This window comes from Arthrobotrys flagrans (assembly GCF_004000055.1).
Source record: "Arthrobotrys flagrans strain CBS H-5679 chromosome Unknown unitig_0, whole genome shotgun sequence".
In the NCBI taxonomy this organism is placed as follows: domain Eukaryota; kingdom Fungi; phylum Ascomycota; class Orbiliomycetes; order Orbiliales; family Orbiliaceae; genus Arthrobotrys; species Arthrobotrys flagrans.
In genome coordinates this window covers 3,863,297-3,886,364 of record NW_027137550.1, presented here as the reverse complement: position 1 = coordinate 3,886,364, position 23,068 = coordinate 3,863,297, and the positions used below count along the sequence as shown (strand labels likewise).

At 46.5% G+C, this 23,068-nt stretch overlaps 7 protein-coding genes across 7 annotated transcripts; 2 read left to right on the top strand and 5 right to left on the bottom strand.

Moving 5' to 3' along the window:
• Positions 1-249: 249 nt before the first annotated feature.
• DFL_004180 (uncharacterized protein) lies at positions 250-1,409 on the bottom strand (the record flags this gene model as incomplete). Its single annotated transcript, XM_067633231.1, has 2 exons — positions 250-838; positions 916-1,409. 2 exons carry the CDS (start codon positions 1,407-1,409, stop codon positions 250-252), a joined length of 1,083 nt encoding a protein of 360 aa, XP_067491420.1.
• Positions 1,410-6,649: 5,240 nt separating this feature from the next.
• Positions 6,650-7,529, bottom strand: DFL_004179 (uncharacterized protein; the record flags this gene model as incomplete). The annotated part of the gene is made up of 3 exons (XM_067633229.1): positions 6,650-6,986; positions 7,123-7,346; positions 7,479-7,529. The coding sequence occupies 3 exons, from the start codon at positions 7,527-7,529 to the stop codon at positions 6,650-6,652; spliced, it is 612 nt and encodes a 203-aa protein (XP_067491419.1).
• Positions 7,530-9,845: 2,316 nt separating this feature from the next.
• DFL_004178 (uncharacterized protein) lies at positions 9,846-12,378 on the top strand (the record flags this gene model as incomplete). The annotated part of the gene is made up of 4 exons (XM_067633228.1): positions 9,846-10,474; positions 10,583-11,996; positions 12,064-12,296; positions 12,369-12,378. The coding sequence occupies 4 exons, from the start codon at positions 9,846-9,848 to the stop codon at positions 12,376-12,378; spliced, it is 2,286 nt and encodes a 761-aa protein (XP_067491418.1).
• Positions 12,379-13,384: 1,006 nt separating this feature from the next.
• On the bottom strand, positions 13,385-14,544 carry DFL_004177 (uncharacterized protein; the record flags this gene model as incomplete). Its single annotated transcript, XM_067633227.1, has 3 exons — positions 13,385-13,960; positions 14,046-14,144; positions 14,299-14,544. The coding sequence occupies 3 exons, from the start codon at positions 14,542-14,544 to the stop codon at positions 13,385-13,387; spliced, it is 921 nt and encodes a 306-aa protein (XP_067491417.1).
• Positions 14,545-15,375: 831 nt separating this feature from the next.
• Positions 15,376-17,064, bottom strand: DFL_004176 (uncharacterized protein; the record flags this gene model as incomplete). Its single annotated transcript, XM_067633226.1, has 3 exons — positions 15,376-16,592; positions 16,660-16,963; positions 17,041-17,064. 3 exons carry the CDS (start codon positions 17,062-17,064, stop codon positions 15,376-15,378), a joined length of 1,545 nt encoding a protein of 514 aa, XP_067491416.1.
• A 519-nt stretch (positions 17,065-17,583) lies between these two features.
• Positions 17,584-18,981, bottom strand: DFL_004175 (uncharacterized protein; the record flags this gene model as incomplete). The annotated part of the gene is made up of 3 exons (XM_067633225.1): positions 17,584-17,741; positions 17,809-18,651; positions 18,789-18,981. The coding sequence occupies 3 exons, from the start codon at positions 18,979-18,981 to the stop codon at positions 17,584-17,586; spliced, it is 1,194 nt and encodes a 397-aa protein (XP_067491415.1).
• A 980-nt stretch (positions 18,982-19,961) lies between these two features.
• DFL_004174 (uncharacterized protein) lies at positions 19,962-22,241 on the top strand (the record flags this gene model as incomplete). The annotated part of the gene is made up of 5 exons (XM_067633224.1): positions 19,962-20,432; positions 20,505-21,098; positions 21,222-21,616; positions 21,705-21,795; positions 21,858-22,241. 5 exons carry the CDS (start codon positions 19,962-19,964, stop codon positions 22,239-22,241), a joined length of 1,935 nt encoding a protein of 644 aa, XP_067491414.1.
• Between the last annotated feature and the right edge of the window lie 827 nt (positions 22,242-23,068).

Genomic DNA, 23,068 nt, shown 5'->3' with positions numbered 1-23,068 from the left:
ACTGAGAACAGCGTTGCAAGTCTTCATCAAATAATTACCAGACAGATTCTAATTATCTTCTGGATTCAAGACTAATGATGCTCAATAATCCCTTTTGTGAACATTCTTCAAAGCTTTTGTCTCTAAGTATTTCCACAAAATTATTAACCATGTCACTGGACTAATTAACCATTAGAATCAAACATCCACACAATGGATTACTAAAGTCACATTGGAACTAGAAATAAGACTAACAACGGAAGAATAAACCTAAAATCCCATGATCTTTCGTTTCTCTGCTTCTTTCATCTTATCAATCCGGGTCACTTTTCTTCCAACATGCTTCCAGTACCCACAGCATCCATACACAAACATCAAACTCAGGATGAAAATTCCCAGAACGATACCGAACCGTTTCCCAGCGTTCCTCTGTTCCCACCAGTCTGGGCATTTATACACTAGACTGCCCATTCTATCATCGTATCCAGCGGGTCTTCCTCGTTTCCCGGGGCCATCCACTAAATCGCACCATCTTTCAAAGGTCGGATCATAGGGCTTGAAATACCACAATGGTGTGCATATTTCGAGATGCGTGGTGACAAACTTTTGGATCTCTGCCTCCTCACAAGTGGATATGCATGGAAAGATATCATGGAGCTCACAAAAGCAAGTTGAGTTCAGTGGAGAAAGGCTGCATGGTGTGGTGGTGAGATATTTGGCAATACATTGATGCGAACAAGGTGGGAAAACAGCAGTAATATCAACCACCGGAACTTCAGTTGGTGAGTTTATTTTCGTGACGTTGATCGAGGGGGCCACTGGCGATGGCTGGCAGTCGAGGAGGTTACAGAAGCCATCACTGTGTTGCGGGGTTAGCAAAAGTTCACAAACGTAAGATGCTTATCTACCTATGCACCCAAATGTGGATTCACTCACTTTGGACAACAGCCACCATTTAAACCCTTTGGACAACCTTTCCAACCACTTTCACAAATTTCCGTGGCTGTGACTTCTGCCGGTGGGACTGTAGATGTCGTACCCTTTACCAAGCTCGCTAAACCAACGCTGCTGGTTGAGGTGACCCCGGAACAGACACTCTCCCGCCACTTTTCTTCTGCATCAATATCACCTTGCCCGCATTTTGCTTTAACACATTCAACCGGCAATTGATATGAAATCCTATCGGTTGGAAGTGCGCATAGACAGGATCCAACGAACGGCGCACAGGGGACGGATCGAACTGCCGAAGCAACACATTCAGATGCGCATGAGGGGAGATGCCCGTACGTAATCCTGTTTGCGCCCGTGGTTGTAGGCGTAGGGCCGCCCGAAGACGAGCCACTTGCAGTTCGAGTCAACGACGCTGTGGCCTGCGCCGTGACCTCGAGGGCTCCTATTAATACGAGGAGAAGAGGTGTCGGTAAACGCATAGTTTGTCGAATCGAGTGCCGCAATGGTGCTAGAAGAGATTTGAGGTTCATGATCAAGTATCAAGGGAATTCATGATACGGGGAAGTTCGTTCACATATTTGTCAGGGAGTTTGGAACGGCTGTCTAATCCTTCATGGTAGCTACGAGGCTGCCAGCCAACTTACTGGGTTGCCTTGAGCCTCCAACATTATCAGCCAAATGGATGCCGGCAAAACAACACACTAGGCCCTCCATCCAAGAGCTATAAATGGCAGACAAAGTCTCCGGTTCAAAGTACTATAAATTCATAAAACTAAATGGCAGCACGGCATGGAAGGATCGACTCCATGATTCTAAAAGTACAAGGTAGAAATATTAGACTGAGAGCAGTTACAACTGATCAGCATAATTTATAAAACCAGCTCTCCCCACGATGTCTTCAACAAATCGCTCCGGAGTTTCTGTTTAAAGAACAGTTGGAACTCGATATCCGTCAGCCCAATCTTCATCACAATATCGAAAGTACGGTTGTAAAATACTTTCCCCCGGCCCCAGAACCCAATCTTCTCTGCCATTTTGTGTTTCTCAAACATATCAATCGGAATACCTTTCATATTGGATGTCAGACGACAGGCAGGTTTTACGTCTACCGATACAATCATCTTTTAGTATATCATGAAAAAAAAATACGCAAAAGCAAACGAAAGACATACATTTGTTTATTCGCGGTGGTGGAATATCCAGTGAACACATTACTATATTGTCTTCCCAAATTTCAGGCGATTTCTCGAAATTTCGCTGAAATAGTTCTCTGATCTCTGAGGCACGTTTCCCTTGAATCTTTGCTCCCTATATTCATGAGGAACTACGGGCTAACTTTAGTATAAGATGAAAATATTCCTGGAGCCTCTGTGGATGATCTATATCTCAGCTGATACCTTTCTAATAAGCCATTTGACTTGATTTCGTGCCAGCATCATCCTCGTACGAGGGTCCCAGAACTGGTCATCCAAAACAGGGTCGTGTTTCATTGGATCCCAGGGCTCACTGACACGAATACCGTAGCTCATGGGGGCAAATTCGAAGGGAAATTGGATCGTCCGCGCCCAGTAGATCTTTCTGGTGCGACTCGATAGCGCCACGGATGACTGCAAACTCTCTATAGCCGCGAGGCTAATTAGTTCAATAGAACAAAAGTTTATTTCGTCCATAAAATTGGGGACGCTTACGCATTCTTTAGTTTGATTACTTCAGTATCTCCTGGGAGGCTCACACAGTACTGCTTCACTCTCTGGTGTAGATATTTGGAAGATCCTAGGCCACCCACTAGAAATATCGACTAAACAACAGAACTTACAGTTAGACATAATCGCCGTTTCTGCTATTTATATCAATGCTCACTTTGATAGAAAATCCTTCTCGTAAACATTTGTCAACATGCTCCCTGAGGCATTCCATAGTTCCTGGAATAGATTCTTTGAACAAGTCACACGTCTTCAATCTGACCATATGTTACAAATTAGCTTGCCAAGGGAGTTGTAGTTGCAATATTAGACTATACCGAGATATTCTAAGGTAGCCCGCAGATATATTCGTTCCCGGAAGATTAGGTGGTGAAACTTGAATCGCTATATTGGGTGTAGAAGGGCTATTATCGAAGGCTTCCTTTCGGTCCGAGAACGCCTTGCACATCCGTTGTAAATGCATCATGCCATCCGAAGTTTGGAAGTAATAACGCCATTTCTGGTCGAGGCATTCGTCGAATAAGAACCGTTTAAAAGCTAGGTCGATGCTCATTTAGCCGCAAGGTCGACCGGTTACAATGTTGATCTGCTCGACTTTTGTTGTAGGGTTGTGGGCGGTAACTACAAGCTAACTTGAAACGTTGAAACGTAGTACTATGCAGGGTATACACATGTTTGGCTTCGGAGTATCCGTAGAACATAACATTATCTCTATCTTTTGTTGCCCCAGACACTTTATACCGTCCAAGTACGCCCAATATTTACCTGTCGGATAGTCAAAATACCCGATCTTGGGTTATGGCTACACCCCATGTTATATACCCAGATCTATATATAAAATTTCTCGAGTATATGATCCTTTGTTTCCTTCAACATAGTCCCTTGCGCAGTATCGATCACAGAAGCTTCGGACCTATAGCTTCAAATACAGCGATATATACGGCCCGTAATCTGCGGCTTCATATATTATTTTCATATGCTCCGTTTATCGGCAGCTGGAAGCCGTCGCCCTCTATATGATGAGACTATTGCCTTGTCTAGTATCTAGACGTCACGAAGCAGCACTCCAGTATATTCCAAGCGACAATCCGAACATCGAACACCAGCTCCGAGAACTTAACCTCAGCTTTAACCTTATCAACCACTAGCACTGTACATACACCTGTATTTACATATACCGACCCGGACTCGACTACTACTACATTTCTGACTCCTGAAATTACATCAAACATTCTCACCACGGCAATATTGACGACCTTTCGTAGTTCGAGCTATAATCTTTCCATTAATCCTCCAAATAATTCTGCTGACTCAAATTTTGGAAGTATGGGTCCTACTACTGCTACTACTCCTACTATTACTACTAATACGGTCGGGGCCCCTACAGCTACGACTACTACGTCCTCTTGCACCCCTAGCCCCACTAGAACCACCACAGGTCGAAATAAAGATTCCGAGGATTCAAGCTGCTCGGTTCGGCCCCTTCCAATAGATATTTCCTCTTTACTCTAGTTATAACGAGTACTATTGCTAATATTTGCAAGTAATCGCCGGATACAGTCCAGTACAGGAATCAACAAAGCCGTCACAGCCGCCGGAGTTGGGGCCGGTATCACCCTTTTAATTTTTATCGGATTCTTTCTTTTCTATCACTTCCGACGTGGGAATATAGGAACCCGCAACCGTAGATCGTCATCACTCGAAGGTGGTAAGTCTAGCAGGGGTGCATTCCTCCCTTGCGCCAGTTCTCTAGAAGAGAGAATCGAAGTAAGGTCCAATACACTCAAGCTTCGATACCGAAATATTTCCTGCGATAATCCTCCAGAAATTAGCTAATCTCGCCTACTGCAGCTTCATCCGTCTCCGGCCCCGTAGCCAGACGCCCAGCACAGAGCCTCTCCTCGATGACCATGCTCTTGCCAGACAATTTAACGACTTGGATGGAAAGATTACCGACCATGTAAACGAAAGATTCGAGAGTTTGGGAGATTTTTAGATCTTGTAGTTAAGCTTAAAAGAGTCCCCGTGTAATTCGATTTTCCCTTCACTTTCCCATGTACAGACAAAATACCTAGCCCAAGATCTACCAAAGACTTGCTGATTCATTCCCAGATAGTAATGTCTTAGGGGTATAGTACTTTATAGGACAAAGTTTCATATCTGTAGGAATCGAAGCCTTCTAAGAAACAATAGATGGAGACAAAATTTAAAAAGCAAATATCGAAGCGTTCAAGTCAATAGTTCCACAAGTTCTAAACGTATACGATTGTATAATAAGTGTGCACATGTGGAAGCGAAATAAAAAGGGGTCCAAGGCGGAAACACAGATGTTAAAGAAAACCACAGCGATAAATCTCAATAAGAAAAAAAAGAAAAATCCTGCGCATGTTGTCTCGTACCCAGACCCGGCTGCACATTCCTTTCCATAAAAGTTCATTGATCCATGTTATCTAGGCTTGGCTGGGAGCTCTACAATCTGTGAAATTCGAGTAAAGCTGAAATCTACGTGTAGGCGGGAAAGGCTTTTGGAGGTAAAACTTCGGGGATCCCAACCGGTGCGACTAATTGAATATTTGAATTCTCTAGCTTTTATACATGCGGGTTCGCTAGATGTGGATCCGGGGCCAGGCTGACTGTGATAAAGTTCGATTGATACATAAGCTCCATAGCTACCACGCGATAGATTTTACAAATTTGTTTGGCGTCGGTTAAGTTGCGGTTAACCCTTTGCATTTCCTCTTTAACTTCTTGATTCTGAATCCGATGCTCGTTCCTGTAATTGATGATGGTTGCGAGTATCATCTCTTGCCGAATAACTGTAATGGTTCCGTTCATCTTATCAATATGCCGTCGAACATCTCCAAGGTCGCTATCCACAAGAGACAGTCGATGCTTTGATCTGCGAAAGAACCCCCTTTGGGAACGTTGGCCGCGTTTAAGGTTTGAGAGGAGACAGAATGTAGGAGGGAAAGAAAGGAGAGGGAGAAGAAGGATATCAGAAGAGATTTCAAGATAGTATCGGCTTTCCCTTCCCCTTCCTAAGCTGTATTGCGGGGAAAGTTACAGGGGAGATATAAATGTTTATTCAAATGCATTCGGCCCTGGACTCGAGACTACGTTCAACCTCCCTTCTGACTTGTGAAGTAAAATGTTGATGTGGCCGACGTCACCTGCGCTTGATAGTACAAAGGCCTTCAAGGCCGATAGATTCTACTTCAAAATTTCCCGTCAGCCTTCCACGCGGATAATTAAACCGCCTACATAATATTATTCCTCAAGCGGTTGCATGTTCTCAAAATTCAAAGTTTAAGGTCGAAACGAGGCCACTTGTTGGCCATTTGCAACCGACTCTTTAGCTTACCGAGCCTGGAATTTTGCTCGGACGCATAAGCATCGCTGAATTCCTGTTGAATCACCCATAATTCTAGTTGTTCCGTTGACAAGACACGGCGGCTCAAGGAACTAAGGGGGTTTGGAGTATATCTTCTTGATGGTTTTGTGTAACAATTGTGTTTGTCCCAGCGTTGGGCAGGAACCTGAACGTTAAGTGCGTGGGCATTTTTTCACGTACTGACCAGGTAATGATGCCGAGACTAGTAATGATCACCATCATAACCCCGCCACTCCAGCTTGAGACTGTTACTATCCGCCTTCATTTCCTTGAGCCTCGATAGCATTAAGCCCGTATGTTTGGCAGGTAGGCTCCACGGCGGCACAGTGCAGTAAAAATGGTTGCTTCCCTAGTTGCACGCATACTCGCACCTGCTAGGCTAGACGAACGCATGTGCCTACCCTAGATTCGAGGCTACACCGTAAACATGGCTTATCTGTGACACAAATAGCAAACAAATCAATATTAGGGTTCCGCAAAACCAAGAGGCTAGAACTGGATTAAATATTTCTACTCTCGTCCAAGAATAAGAGGGATTGAGAGATTGAGAAACTCTTGTTTTTCTTGTTTTCAATCATGTGGCCCTCGACCCTTCAAAATCATCTCGATCCAACTATATACAAGCTTACAAGGCAACAGCAAGGGCGCCTCCAATCACAGCAACGGCTAGACCCATGTTTCCCCCTAATTTCACACCACCATTTGGAGTTTGGGAGGCCGAAGGTGCACCAGTGGTCGAGCCTCCAGTAGCTGGAGGGGTGGTAGCGTTAGGCGCTTCCGTCTTGGCAGAGCTATTGGAATTTGAGGTCGGTGTTGTCGTGGAAGGAGAAACGGTCAATGTTGAGCCATCGGGAAGTGGGTACGGGCCAGTGTACAGGTTTCCCTTCCGGCCGTCTGAGAGAGTATAGCTTCCGTCCAAAAGATTTCCGTTATCACCAGCAGTATCTCTCCAAGTATATGCTCTACCAAATATAGTTCACAGTATCAGCCTCATACCATTCCATCATCATCGTAATTAAGAATCGAATAGCTCTCGAGTCGCACAAACCGAAGGTGTGACAGCAAGGGACATAGCCATAAGAAGGAACACAAACTTACACAGCATCGAAGCAAAGAGGAACGCCCTGGAGAGCCACGCAAGTCTCATTTGACTTGCAATCCAAGGTTGCACGCTTTACCCGTCGTTTCACGGCATTATTGATGATACGATAGATATAGTCGGGATCGATGGCGCTCCCACCGCCGCCGCCTGTATTTTTACCAAGATCTTGGAGGTATGGTGTAACGTCGATGGCGCTGGATACATCGCAGGTAGCTGCTAGCTGTGCAACGAGGGCTAATATTAGCAAGACTCGAACATGGTATACGCACGCACGCATTTCGGACCCTTATTACGGGTCACTCGGCGGTCCTATAACGTTTTGAGGGGCTGGAATTCTAGAATGAATACTTACAGCAGTTGCAGCTAGGGCCGAAAGAATCGAAATCACACACGTGGCTTTCATATTGGAGAATTCTAAAGTAACGTTGAACTGTTACCTTTTTTTTGAAAAGAATAAAAAAATTTATAAACAGATAACGAATAGAATGGCGTAGTGTAAAGTAAAATTACCAAGAGAAGGACAAGAAAACTATCGAATCCGTTTTGCGATCTGGGCGCCAACGGCGAAGAGAAAGCTTAAATAGACAGAGCCTCTGTCATGACTAGGGGCGCATAGGGGGCGCAATGGAGGCACCCCTATCTCGAAACGCTATCCCTAATATATTAATACCGGATAACGGACATTAAGTGAGAGGTTTCTCGAATCACGAGTTGCAACAACAGTGTCCTCTCGATATGTCGACATATCGGTCAATTTTCTTTGGAGAAAAGAAAGCAAATTGACTGCCCAGGTCCAGCATAAGCTCGGAGACATTTATTGCTCATGAATTCAAGATTCACAGCTTTTCATCGGGCATGAATTGAATTTACTTTGGAAGTTTTGATATCATACTGCGAATTTCTAACATTATCGAGCGCTAAGCATTTGCCGAGACTTTTCTTGGCGGGATTTTAATAAAATCCTGCAATTTGGATCGGAACGAATGAGCTCCGGAAATCCTTCAATATGATAAGCTTGAGCCTCAACTTCATCTCGTGACTTATTTAGCCGATTCCGGGGAAATAGGGCGGATATAAATTTTTTTCGTTGAGGCTGATCTCAAGACCGCAAATGCTGAACTTTGTGTCTGATTCCAACGTCAAAGAACGGTTGTGTTGAATGCAGCCATCGGATATACACCTCGTTATAGAGTTACAAGCTGCAAAATGGAACGTTGGACTCATAAAACAGTTCTACAAGTTCGTCCGAAGCGCCAATCCCTGGCAAGATTGTATGGTTTGAAAAGCTTATAAGATCATAGTAAGTGCTCATACGTGCACATTTATATAACCTGTCATCTAGCCGCACTGACCCCTTCAAACCCAACGGCCTGGAAGTCCAAACTCCATTGGACCTTGTTGCAAAAAGTGCGTTGTGTGATAGTGATAGCGATGACATGACAAGACAAGGGGTTTGTGATGATAAATTCTTCATGCACGCACAGCCGGGCTGTCCCGCGTTCAACATCCCCTGGAGACCAGTTGGGTTCGAGATCTCTTCACCCTCACATCCGCGGACCATTCAAAAATCCAAAGGGCTTGGGGACGAAAACAAAAAAAGGCACTCTCTTACCTCATTGTCACATACTTGACCAATCAACTTCGGAAAGCTGAACCCCAAACGATCATGCCACCAAGCACCAAGCCGTACCAAGAGCCCATCATCCCAATGGATTGAGAAAACGTAACAAGCTTAGACTCGTTACCAGGTGATCTTGTGGAGGTAAACACGCCCCGCATACCCAAGTTGGGCGTAAACAATTACAAAAGCTCCTGACTTTTGGGCTTGTTTATGAATAGAAAGGTAACGTGAGGGCGAGCGTCATTTCTTCTTTCGATATCTTTGTTTACAAAACTACTGCACTGCATGCATACGCGGAATACTAGTATCCAAAATATTACGTATCAGCCTTTTTATACGTCGACTGAAGAGCAGTTAAGGTTTGTTCCGACATTCTCGTCGTCCCCGGCCGCATTTAAGGGGTCTACCCGCTAACAGAAGAGACAACAAGAAAAAAGAACTAAAACAGCCCGTTTCTCCCCCAGGAGTATCCCGGCATTCTAACTGCAGGATACCACACAAGTTCCCAAGCGATTCCGTGTTGATATAGGCGGTGGCAGGGGGTAGCTCCACCACACAACCAGTAGCTCAATATCACACCGTCCCCAACGTGAAATCGCAAAAAAAAAAAACTCACCTACCCAAGCATAACCCATCAAAAAGCAACTCCTCGACAAATCAAGTTAAGCATCAACACCCGGGCTGTATTCCTGCGGGTCGGTCCTGTCCCATTGGGTACCCGTCGACGTGGATACAAGGCCTCTCCGTTCGGTTTAACGACCCGCCTTCGGACGGCTGTTTGGGGGCACGTTGCCAGGCCGTATAAAAAAAAACGTTTCTCCCTTTTCGAGGCCCTGTCCGTAGCAAGAGAAAAAAAGTTTCTTTCTCTATATAGACGCCTCCAAAGTATCTTGAAGCATAGTAAAGTACTTCATCCCCTTCTTTTTTTATTATTATCTATATTACCTCCCCCCCCCCTCCCCCCCTCTTTATATTACATATATTATACGCGAGTCGAAAGAGATGTACCAACTACCCTCCTCCTCGATACAGGGAATCCACAATATAACTCCCAGTTCATTATCAAACCTCAAAAACGTAGCCCGTAGACGAGCGACAATGGGTTTCTTTACGACCACACACACGCCAAATGGGCATACCTACGGGGCAGGCTCCTCGCGTGCGAGTTCTGTAGTAGGGGCAGCCGGACCGGCGGGAGCAGAGGAAGATTCAAGACTCGGCCATTTGCGCAATTCATCCACAACTTCTGTTGCTCCCGCACCACCTCTAGATGACCTAAATACAGCATCTCTAGAGGCCCTTCAAGACGATGGTCAACGCAAAATCCTTGACGTGGTGGATAACCTCAAGAGAATCGGTTTAAGCAACGTATTGAGTCTTCCGCAGCTCGTGGTCTGTGGAGACCAATCTTCGGGAAAATCGTCAGTACTGGAAGCGATAACCGAGATTCCGTTCCCCAGAAAAGAAAACTTATGCACGCGGTTCGCTACGGAAATTATTTTGAGGCGGAGTGATACGCTGAAAGTTACAACGACGATTAATCCTCACCATGAAAGGACGGAAGGCGAGCAAGCGGCCCTCAGGAGGTTCTCGAGGACCATTTCGGATTTTCGACAATTGCCAAGCCTTATAGAACAGGCCACGATTCTTATGGGACTTGAGAAAGGTCGGGCTTTCTCCAGAGATGTTTTGATTATTGAAATCAGTGGTCCGAATAGACCACAGTTGTATGTTTAACCATCCCCTTCATACATTACCGCATTTAGCAACCACCCTCGTGACCACATAGTTTTCGTTCCGAGAATCATGTCAATATAACCGCTAACCCCCTACAGAACCCTAGTCGACCTCCCCGGCCTCATCCACGCCAAAAACAAATCCCAAACCGAAGAAGACATAATCACAATCCGGGAACTCGTGGACGAGTACATCAAAAACGAACGAACCGTAATCCTCGCCGTCATTTCTGCTAAAAACGACTATGCGAACCAAATCATCCTGGAGTACTGTCGAAAAGTTGACCCGAAGGGTGCTAGGACACTCGGTATCATCACAAAACCCGATACGCTACGTCCCGGATCGGACAATGAAAAGGCATGGCTAGACCTTGCTTGCAATAAGGATATTAAATTGGATTTGGGATGGCATATTGTTAAGAACAGGGAGGATGGGGATATGGCTAGTAGCATCGAACATAGGAATGCTTCGGAAAGAACCTTCTTCTTCAAAGAGCCGTATCGAAAACTTCCTCATGAAATGCTCGGAGTTGGGGCGCTTCGCCTTCGGCTTAGTCGGCTCCTAAGGGATCATTTGAAGAAAGAGATACCGGGACTTCAACAAGAACTAGGCGAAATCCTCGCTCTGACGTACGAAGACCTAGAAAAGCTCGGAGAGAGCAGAGGTACCTTCCAAGAGCAGATAACATATTTAACAAAGACCTCTATGGCAGTCCAAGCTCTCACCGAAGCAGCAATTCAAGGCCGATACGACAATGCTTTCTTCAGCATCGAAGACTCTGAGATCTCCCCGGAGAACAATACGGCCAGGCTCAGGGCCAACGTGCAGTACTACAACGGGGAATTCTCAAGAAACATGCAACGATACGGCCGGAAAACGATGATAGTAGAAGATCAAAGACTAGACCCCGGAGAGTTCGAGGTAGAACCTCGGGTCGAAAAAGAACTCATCGCCTGGGCTCAAGCTGTCGACAAAAACACCGATAACGACAGACGGCAGCATGAACCTTCGCTCCCCAAGAAAGTAACAAGGGACCAAGCCATCGACCACGCCATCCAAGTCATGAAACTTTCACGAGGAAGAGAGTTACCCGGCAGCTTCAACCCACAGGTCATCGGCCAATTATTCCGAGAACAATCAGAACCCTGGAAGCTAATCGCCTTACTACACCTCGACGCCATTGCCACCACATGCAGCGTATTCGTCGACATGGTTCTCGACCGTTGCACGGCCCCAGATTTAAAGAAACGTCTATGGGCTTCGAAGGTTGAAAGATCTTTGAAGGATGCTGTCACAGCTGCCAAAACGGAATTACAAAGAATCCTAGACGACAAGGACCGCCACCCGATCACATACAGCTATACCTATGCCGCCAACGTTCAAAGGAACCGGAATATCAGATTACAACAACGGATGAAGGAAGGGTTCAAAGATGATATCGTTACGCCCTCGGCGGATATGGATCGGGCAGCGGCCGAAGAGGCTTTTGATTCAGAGAGGGCCTATTATCGGGTAAGTAACATCCATGTATTAAACACAAACGGCAAAGCAATATATACTGATGCGCTTTTCAAAATAGGACGAAATGAAATACTTCATCAACGTCGTCACAAAACAAGTAATCGAAAGACACCTGATGATAACCCTCCCGACCCAAATCATCTCACCAATGGACATCGCCCTGATGACAGAGGAAGAAATCGAATTCCTTGCCGGCGAACCGCAAGATATTCGAGAGCGAAGGAAGTTCCTGGAGGATAGAAAATCATTACTGGAGAACGGTTTGGAAACATTTAGATTTGCGCTTGCAAGGTAGGTCTTTTTCACAAAGATCTCTTAATTATTAATTTATCGTTTAATCAACGATATGGTGGGCCGCGTTAGGAAGGAATGAAAATGAATGAATGAAGTTATGTAGGGGGTGTGTGTGGCTGTATTGTAATAGTAGGTAAGGCGTTCCGGGGTCGATCGTGTGCATTTGAGCTTTTGTTATTTGTTTTTCATTTTGGTGATGATGAGAAAAAGTGAAGATGAAATTGCATGTGAATATTGCGTTCCAGATTCATCACTACTGTTGTTCAGCTCGTAATTGTAAAATTATCTTCATCGCCTGTATTGGCACCAGGCAAGAAGTAGGTCGGTTGGTAAGTTAACTTTAAAGACAATTAGCTAGTACCATAGCATTCATTTTAATACTATATCATACTTGAGTATATGGTATCATGATATATATCGCGCCGTAGTAATCTCCATCTTCGTATCTCCAAGATCTGTTTGTTCAAAATGCCAACGGACCCAAGGAAAACGGAATCGATCGTGGAGACAAAAGAAAAAACATCTATCAACAAAGAAAAACGCCCATGAAGCCGGCTACCATCATGATCACCGCCGTTCCTCGTTAGTATCAAATAGCCATATCGTGCCGTGTATCCATATACATATATACAGGGAGAAGAATGAAAGAGAAAAACCAGCCGCTTTTTATAAAGCCCTTTCGAATTCGCCAATTGTGCAGATGAAAATATTTCAAGCAAAACAAAGTGTAGAACCTACGGTATAATAGGTATATCGCACGGGAAGTTTTAGTGCACTTGTGGGGCCCAGGAACTTTAAACGAATAAACAGACACGCATGTGAAGAAAGCAAAAACCGCGATGAAGAAGAAGTAGATGCCTGAGGCGTGAGAAACAGTAGTTCGTTAGCATTAGAAAACCAGATCGAGCTAGAGCAATCATGAGCGCGAATCAACGCAACGAGCAAAGACACTGAAAACGGATGCAATATGGGTGTAGGAGAACTGTTTCATGATATGGGGGTTAGCGAGTGGGGTTGCAGGTGGCCATCTCGTATGCCTCAGCTAAAACGAAAGGGATCGAGGAAACAAGTGAGAGCTGCGTGCCTCATGTCTTCCCGGGAGTCTCATCGTCCGGTATACCGCGTATCGCCTTCTGTACTCCCAGTATGTGTTTTAGCTGCGTAGCTGCCTCCATGGCTTCCTTAAGCTTCTCGGCGACCTCTCCGGATTCACCATCCGTCAACTTTTTCACTTTCTTGAGCTCTTCTTCCGTATGGTCGATGCGCTCATTGTATGCTTGCTCGATCTTTCTTCGAGCTGCACCCATCTTTTCGATCTCCTGTCTTTGTTGCTCAATGGTTATCTCCAACTTCGCCACTGTCGTTTTGTTTTTCCTCTCTTCAGCCGCGATCTCTTCGATTCGCTTCTTAAGGCGGTTGACACTTGTCTGGTACCTCTCCTCCAGGTGCTTCCACGATGCAGCGAGGACATCGTACTGACGAGCATACCGTTCTCTCTCCGCGATTTCGGCCGAGAGATCTTTCGCCAAGTCCGCGACTCTAGCATCCTGTTCAGCGACGTATTTTCGAAGATTGGATTCAGCATCTTGACGTTTTTTCAGGTTTTCTTCGCGTTCGGAGCGGAGTTCTTCGATTTTTCGGTCTTTACGAGAGAGAGATGTCTATTGGAGGGTTTGGTCGTTAGCGAGGCCGAGACTCCTTGCCCTTCTCCCCCTGGTTTGTTTACCAGGTCCCCGGTGAACCGACCTTGTCAATGTTGGTTTGGTGAACTAAATTCTCGTTGATGGATTGTAACGAATCTCGCGATGAACGGGCGGCTTCGGCTCTACGTTGTTCCTCCTCGCGCTGTGTACCATCGATAAAACCACAGGGTCAGCATGTGAAGTTTCCCAGGTAACCATATTCGCCCACGATCTCGCCAGGAAGGGGAAGAAATGCCCTCGTAAGGCTGAAATCGGGGAGATAACACAAACGGAAAAACGAAAGGAAGATACTTTACCTTCGCTGTTTCACTCTTCAGTTCTCTCCGCAATCTGTCGTTTTCTGCCATGAGTTTCTCTATCACCCTCCCGCTCTTGCCGGCACTCCTGCCGATAGATCCAGGCGGTGATAAACCACCGTTCGGTCCGGCCGTCCCTGGTGAGAGTAACATGTGCGAGGAGGGCCCACCACCATTGGCTGCATCGAATTCTGAGAGAGCGTCGTCGATTCTGACGCCGCCGTTGGGATGCGAGTCGTCCGTCATGGTTGCGGTTGTTGATATTGAGAAGGAATGATAAAGGAGTAGCGGAAGGATAGATGGAGAATGGATCGGGAGGAGGGAGGAGGGAAGTAGCGAGCGGCCCGATCGCGAGAGGAGGCCGCTTAAGTCGTGCAGCTGGCTGTCGGACTCGTGATTCGGATAGCTTTGATATTAGTTCGATTCGAGAGTTTGCTTTGGGGGGAGCTGGGCTAGCTGGATCAATCAAACACCGGCCGGGACGATGCAATGCAGTGACGGAAAAAGGTATATAGACGAGACCTGAGAGCCAGAAGAAGAATGGAAACAAGCCACGCTATGTCATGCTGGATCACGGGTTTGCAGCCAATGGGACACGGTTGAGGGGATTTGGGTACGATTCCGAGGCGGGGTGGAGGACAGAGCCGTTTGTTTGGAGGTGGATTTGGATTGAAGTTGACAAGGTGTTGGGACAGCTGAAGGTGTTTCTCACAGGCGTGCAGGCCCCACCGGCTGCCTTATCAAAGCTCTAATTCGACGGCGATGCCCGCATCCGCATAAGAAATTCACAGAATGGATCTAGTAGCCCTTTTGAGGTCTTCAGAGTAAGTATTTCGTGCGCGATTTTACTATTGTCTTGGAGTATAGCTTCGGTATTATATAACATCGAGGAGGGGCGTATAGCTCTGCAGATATATCAGATATATCAGTTCAATGTACAATGCTTTTTATGCTATCTACCAGGACCGCCGTTGTTGCTGCTGCTGCTGCCACTGTACTATTATATACAAATCATTCAATAGCGATTAGAATTGGAATCCTCTAAGCATATGTATAAGTATGTATGTGCATAGAATTCTATGAGAATTCAACTCCAACCCCAAATTGAAGGCCCTTCCTCGCCCTCTCGGCCCCTTCCTCTCCATATGTACCTCTTACTCCGATAGGAAGACAGAAGTTAAGCTCAAACCTCGCAACCGGATGTCCATAAACAATCCCAACCCCAGCTGCCAGACTCGGTGCCTCACTCAGCAACCTTGAGACAGTATATTTCATCCCCTGTGCAATGTTCATATCCTGAACATCTGGTGGTCTCTCCAGAGCTAGTAACCTCCCGCCGTTAATGAAAGCCTGGAACCTGAGTCCACTATCCGTCCCTACTCTTGGGAATGGGAATAATAATCCTAAACTTCCAGCGACATATGCATCTCCACCCAACGAATCTTTCCCAGAATGCGGCCCCAATCCACCAGTTTGAAACCCTCTCACATCGTTGGCACCTCCAATATGGAACCTGTCGGCAATGGTACTCGGTTTTGGTCCTGCATCTCCTGACAATGCCAAGGGGTATAAAATACCTCCCCTGACGCTGCTGCTGACCGTAATACCCTTAAACAGCGGGTATGCCAATGCAGTCTCTGCCTCCGATTTCCAATGCGCCACCGTACCCTTCAACGGCCCGATACCAGCAATAGAGTTTCGTAGTCGTAGCAAAGTACCAGAGGAAGGTAAAATCGGGTTGTCCCGAGTATCACGGGTGAGAAGATGTGTAATGGCAGACTTCATACTATCCCCGGCATCTCGACGAACGGAGGCGCTAGCATCCTCATGTAATTCTGTCAAAGTACGCCAGAGACCTTCGTAGCTTATCGATTGTTTGAGTTTATATGCAGGAGTAGCCCATCGAACGGTACCAATGAACCTTCTTGAGAGTTCGGTGTGGCTGGAATGGGAGTTATCCCGTGCTGTTGAGAGACCCTTGAGTTCGATAGCCGCGAGGGGGCTGGAGTTTATGGGAGTCGTGAATGTGGCATCATATGCTGAGCGAGTGCGAGTGCCCTTTGAAGCGCTGACATGGAGGAATTCGGCACCTCCAAAGACATTTCGGACGGACCCCTGGACGTAGGCAGAGCCTTCGGTGTTGCCTAGATCCGTACCGGATTTGAGGAGGATTCGGGACCGTTCTTTGACATTTATGATGGCCGAAAGGGGAATCGGATTGTTCGGGGTTTTGGGGTCATAGACGTAGTTGGATGGGGTATCGATGTAGAATGGGATGTTCGGGTGGAATATTTCTGCATACGAATAACTAGCGTTAGACCTATCCATAGCGCCTCCTGATGAGACTGATTTTATATATACCAAAATGCTGCAGTCCGTTGATAGCCTTTGATAACTCCCGAAGTGCATCCTTGAGTGTAAAGTCTCCCTGATCACTTCTATCAAGAGCCGGCTTCACAAGCCTCTCAAGGAACGGCCGACGGGTCTTCGGCGCGCCAAGAACGGTGATAGAGTCGAAATAGACCGGTTGCGACGAATGCCCCTGGATCGTTTCGGCAGCCCGACGCTGTGCTTTTATAGAAATCTCTTCGTCATGGGCCTTCTGGGCAGCCCGTTGGGCGGCAATGGTGTCCGGAGAGCCGGCATCCTTGAGGATGTCGAAGACCTATCGGAATCAGTATCGAGTTAGATACGGTCGCCCGAAGAGTTTGGAGTACCGCTATATCAAAAGGAGAGACTTACATCTCCGCTACCTCCTGCAGCCATCTGGCCGGTATTTGGGAGTCAATTGACGAGGAGGGGTAGAATACGGATGAGGGATGGCGGGCGGGAGGATTGAAGCGAGGTTGAGGAAAAGTCCCGCGACACTCGGCTAACAAGATTTCTTTGGTGTTGGAATGTCACCAAAGCACGAAAACTGTGATATCATTTAGGTATTGTTTGACCTCACAATATGGCACGGTAACATATTTTGAATTCTAATGATGCTTTGAATTGCTCTTCAATCCGCTCGGGGCTGGTAAATTTACATCAAGTACTTACACGAATGAGAAAGAAAGAAAAGCGGGGAAATGAAGAAACTGCAGAGTCAAATTGCATGGAAAACAAGTACACCTGCTAATATTACACCAGCCTGTCAAACCGACGGAGCCCGCAGAATGCATGACCAAAGCTTCCTAATCTTAAGCCCCAATATCCCCGAATCTAAGTAAGAGCTACCCCTTATGACCAATGTTGCCTCGATGAAGCTTGCAGTCTGTATTCCGTAAGTAACTTTTGTTTTATCTATCTTTGGTGAACCTTGCCGATCCTTCTAGCGCCTTCATACAATCCACGGTCGAGTGCGGCAGCGACTGTGAGAGTACCTCCGATAATTGCACAGATGCTGGTCAAGAATCCGGTGAACGACTTGGTTCGGATTTCGCGGTTAACAACCTTCATAGCTATTGTCCATTCATCCTACATTAGCATAATGTCCCCGCCTATAGGGGCTTTTTGCGCTGAACTTACGCGAGATATCGTAGCTGAAGAAAATACCAGGAATACCGCCACGCGCATGGACGGTTCCCGGATGCACATCATCTTTTCCACCCTCTAGACTCCTCTCATGGCTGGTAACACTGTACTGGTGGGTGTTGATCGTGTATCCGTGGTCGAGGTGCTCATAACTCGTCGACACGATCTTCAAGAAATACAAATAGTTGTAGTTTCGGTCGTTGGTCTTCTTGGCAGTGTTATCGAGCGGGTTTTGCTGGTGATGGCTCTCGTGCAGCAGATCAGTCGGTAGCGGTGGGCCAAAAGACAAAGCATTGATTGTGTGTGTAAAGTCGTGGTGGACATCTCCTTGAAGGTAGTTGGCCAAGTCGTGGACATGCATTTGAGCGTTTGAGAAGGACTTCCCTGGCGCGATGTGGAAATTTCCGACGACCTTGTTGACCCAAAGGTGTCCATCAATACGGCAACCTTCTTCGGCCTGTTCCTTGAGCATTTCCTTGTACCCTTCTTCTTCGCACTGGTGCACACCAGTACCGTCGCCAAAGGCCCAGCCCTTAGCAGCATAAGCTTCACGAACATCGTCGCAAGTCTGACAGCATCCTGCCTTCTTGGAGGTTTCCGGAGCTATGGCACCGTAACATTCACCACAGTAGTTGGGATCGAGGTGCTTGGGGTGATCAGGGTGGAGTTCAAGGAATTTGGATTCAATGATGTTTCCTTCTTTGTCGAGACGGTGTTTGCCGATACCATGGCTAACGGATGGTTGGAGATCACCAGAAACGTCCATGACGTCGAGAGTAAGGAGTTCGCATGGGATATGTGGGAACGTGATATTGAGGTGGATTTCCATCTGTTCCCCTACAGACCCGGAATAATTTAAATTAGTATGAGAGAACCCATCGAAGGCACAGTCCGGCCGGTAATCCAATTGTTATTCCAACAAATTGTACTCCGGATTGGTGCGAAAGGTATATGCATCCGGTGTATGTAGATACCTCTGGTCTTATCAACGATCAATTCCGAGATCACAGAGATCTTTCTGTAATCGTTCCATTCTCCGATCACCAAGAACAAAATAACCAAGGCGCTAAATATTGTAACAATTCCACCGGAGCTTGTCCGTATCCTGGCATCTTCAACAGTTTTTGTGAAGGCATCAAGCCTCATCAGCCGGGATGATCGACCCATCGTGAGACCAACAGCAAAGGGTCCACCACACAGTAGTCGCGCGAACGACTCGATCGGGAAGACTTGGAGTTAGGTATAAAAAAAAAAACAGTCGATTGGCTAACTACCACCGAGAATTACAGGTATAATAGACTAGAACGGCGTCCTCGAAGTCCAAAGCGAGGTGTCCGGGGAGGAGATGATGTCGAGGGATGGTGACAGTGTAGCTGAGAGCTGGCATGTGGAAGTTGATACCCTCTGCGAGAAAGGCCACATTTCTCAATCCCGCTGCGATGCCCTGTCATTTCCCTACAGAGCACATACTTTGCCCAGACCTTCGCTTAGCCGGCCGTTCAGTTTGCGCCCCCGCCAAAAGAACGCCGCCACAACGCGTGGGCTGGGCTGGCCGCCTATTCTTAAGATTAAAACCCCCACTACGTAGTTCTTGTAACTTCACCGCATGCCACTGGGCACCGGCGCTGGGACCGATTAAATTCCGGAGCGCTTCTTTCTTTCTTGCCTGCTTGCTTCGCCGGGCCGGAGATACATCGTCAGGCGCCGTGGCTTCGTATCATTCATTATACTACTAGGATCTAGCCAGAGTTCAGCGTTCAAGATTAGTAGTCGCAATTCAATTGTTCTGTTTGATTGTCCGTCGCAAGAGATATGCCACTCTTTTACGTTCGATAGCCTGCGCGCACTGGTCCACATTATATCACAACCTACCCAGCCCTCAGCTTTCAAGGCCGAGGTTGATACATTAATATGTGCAGGAGCCAGCAACCAAATATCTCTTTTTCATTCTCCGTCTTCTCTTTTCTCTCCTCTTAACAATTAACCTCCATTTCATTGTCAGGGTCGGTCAGTATACGATAGATCCTTACCATACAGGCCAAGGTTGGCTTATTAGCAGTCCGATTTGCTGATATATATCTTTACATAGCTAAATACCCAACAGGGAAAGCTACTTACATATCCAATAGGGTTTTCCGACGCCAAAAATGTTCCGGTTCTTTTACGGGACTCTTCCCCGTAGAATCGAGTTACACAGGACTTTCCCTGTCCTCGTAGCTGCCTTTGTTCTGCCATCGGACCGTCGGCGAGAACGGTCGCCAGTCTTCTTCTCCTCTCTGAAATCCTTGGCCGGGTTCTCTTCTCTTTTCCTGCCACAAGTTCCTATCCCGGATACTTCGAAAATAAAGGACAAGCTTCTGGGCACTCTTCCATCATGGACTGTCGAATCAGCTGTCTCAAAGTTTGTGAAGAGGCCAGACGCAGACATCATCGTTGGTATTTCAATGCAAATGTCATCATTAACTGCATTTGTTATGTACTACCCCAAAGGGGTGGAAATATTGGCAGACTCTAGGATAAACTCTGCAGCTGGTGTGGAGGAATACAAAGTCCTGATGCCGACTCTTAAAATGGTTAGTGATTGGGATATGGCACAAGATGGAAAACGTCGCAACGGTGTAAGTTATATATCCTTTTGAATCGGTGTGCTCTGACACAAGCTTTTAGATTCTCACATGTCTCCTCTACAGACACTTCCAATCATGAAATATTCATCAGAATTCCCCCATCTGCCAATCGGACCCGGTTTGTACGTCAATGGTACATATAAGTTATGGGATCCTGAACGACATGATTTTCGGATTCACTTCACCGACTTCTTTCCCACCGAGGATTCCCCTTTCCACAAACTAAAACCTCCTGCTTTCAACCTCACAAAAAGACAAATCATGACAGATTATGCCCGTGCTATCCGCCAACATATTGAAGCTTTCATCAGTCGTGAAATTGTTGATGATGCAATGATAGTCAACGATGCACCTATCATCAAGTGGATGGTTTTGTACCCAGATTGTATGGATTCGATCGAGACTGCCCCCGGTGTAACCGTCAAACGGAACTTTGTGTCCGCATTGAAAGACGCAGGGTTTCCCCTCGATGACTCAGATATCCCACCGGTTCGTCCGGAAAACCTCCATGCAGGTCGCGAGGATAGGTTCAACGAATCCGTTCTTGAAGATCTACCCACCGGGTCTAGTATGGTAGAATTCTTTAGCGCTGGATTTGCCAGTCTTATTAATCTTTCGTCACATCTGGGTCGGCAACCCAAAATCGTGGGGCTACCGGTACGTATATCCATCCCTGTTCAGCGCGCTTTCCCATTCGCCCGCAACATTCATTTTCCGGCCCTGGTATCGTAATCCCTCGCGCTTGGGCCCATCTTCAATACTAACATAAACAACATTCAGCAAGAAAGGCCCTTCATCGCACTTATCGACGATGAAGAATATCTCACAGCTCGCCGATGCGTCTTCACTTCGGACTCTCGGTTTGGGGTCATCCAACAGCAAGTCTGTTCCGTGTCACGCTCACCAATGTTTAAAACTTTTCCGGAGAATATGCTCGACGTTGTCGCTAATATACTCCACGAAATGGATGTATTCGAAACCTTGGATGAAGAAAGTATCCAGTTGATATCCAAATTCAGCATTAAACATTGGCCTGAGAGCGAAAACTGGGACGATGTTATGGATATATTGAATAGAAAAATGGATAAGACGTCGCTTCTCTTAAAAGCGACTGGAGCCACTTCTTGGGGGCTTGAGGAAGGACTCGACATTCCTCGAATGACACCAATTTCCGCGTAATTTTGCCAACTCCTCCCTCCCTTCCCTGGACTTCTAGGCTTCGTAGTCTAACCGGACTATTGTTAATATCTTGAACTCGAACAGATTTGAATTCGCGAAAGTTGTAAGGAATGAACTATATGCCCCGACTATTAGCACATTTGGTGACATTCACGGCGCATCACCCGAGATAAAAGTATGCCCATTTCCCCCCCACGGCAATTAAAGGATTATCAATCTAACAATGAATCCCCAAAGGACGCCGTTCTGGTCGATACCGGCCGCGGTGAAACAGAAGCCTATTCGGCCATCCTCTGCGGCATATACACTCTTAAAGACGAATTTAGAGACGTCGACTACCCAATGCCCGACGACATTTTCATAATAGGGCCCGATCTAGCAAAACTGCTCGACATGGGACTTGAAGCCGGAACTGTTGAACAGGATGATGTAGACGAGGATGACGAAGATTTCATGAGAGACGTTTCTAAAACTTATAGCCACCTCGACCATGCTAAGTACGACAATATGAGGGTCACCATTGCTCATCCGGTAGTTCATCAGCCATTCCAAGTCTTTGGGCTGGCTGATGCAGCTGGAATAGAGTTGTCAAGGATCTTTTTGGACGCCCATCGAAAATAGAATTCCGGTCTCCCGACCGAGTTGCGGTAGAACCCATAGAATCGTTCAGAGTATATTGCATCGATGGAGTTTGCTGGTACCATGTTGTCTCTTAGCTAGGGTCTTTGCCATGTACGATCGAAGGTTATGGCTAAAAACTCCTAGAGCGCTTGTTTCCATCCCGCCAACCTGTACATACTTCTCCAAGTGTCTGTCAATTGGGTACGAGACCAGCGTATCCCTGTCACACTAGGTAATCGCTCCACCTTCTAAATATCGCCCCGAGGACCATGATCCCTTCAACGCAAATATTCGACAAAATCCAACATTCCTACCCAACCGGCAAGGCCGCGGCTATAAAAAGCACGCCATCGATGCACACCCACTTTCTGAAAACCATAATGCACGGAATTTACCAGCAAACCGTCATCAATGTCCCGCTTTTCTATAGATGGGCTCCTATAATTCCCTTTCTCAAAAAGAAAGACATTTATCCTGTGCCGCTTTTTCTCTCAGAAAAAGGCACATATGCATGTCGTAGATCTTGCTTTGTTATAAAGTTACCCCGCAGTTCGCGATTCCTGTTTCTGCCGAAATATGTATCGATGTCGCGATACTGAAAATCTTCGAATATGTAGGAATAACCTTGTTCTGGACCTTTTTAAGATGCGGGTGTATAGATAGCCGTGAGCACGACATCCCTGCTCAAAGTTACGATTCCACTGCATGTTTATGCAAAGTGTTAGATTTATTTCCAGATTGGGATGTAAATTCGATGGGTGGCCTGGATGAGGAGGGGTAGATACATTGGCGGCGTGGGGTATACCGGTAGGATTACAGTTTCCGGG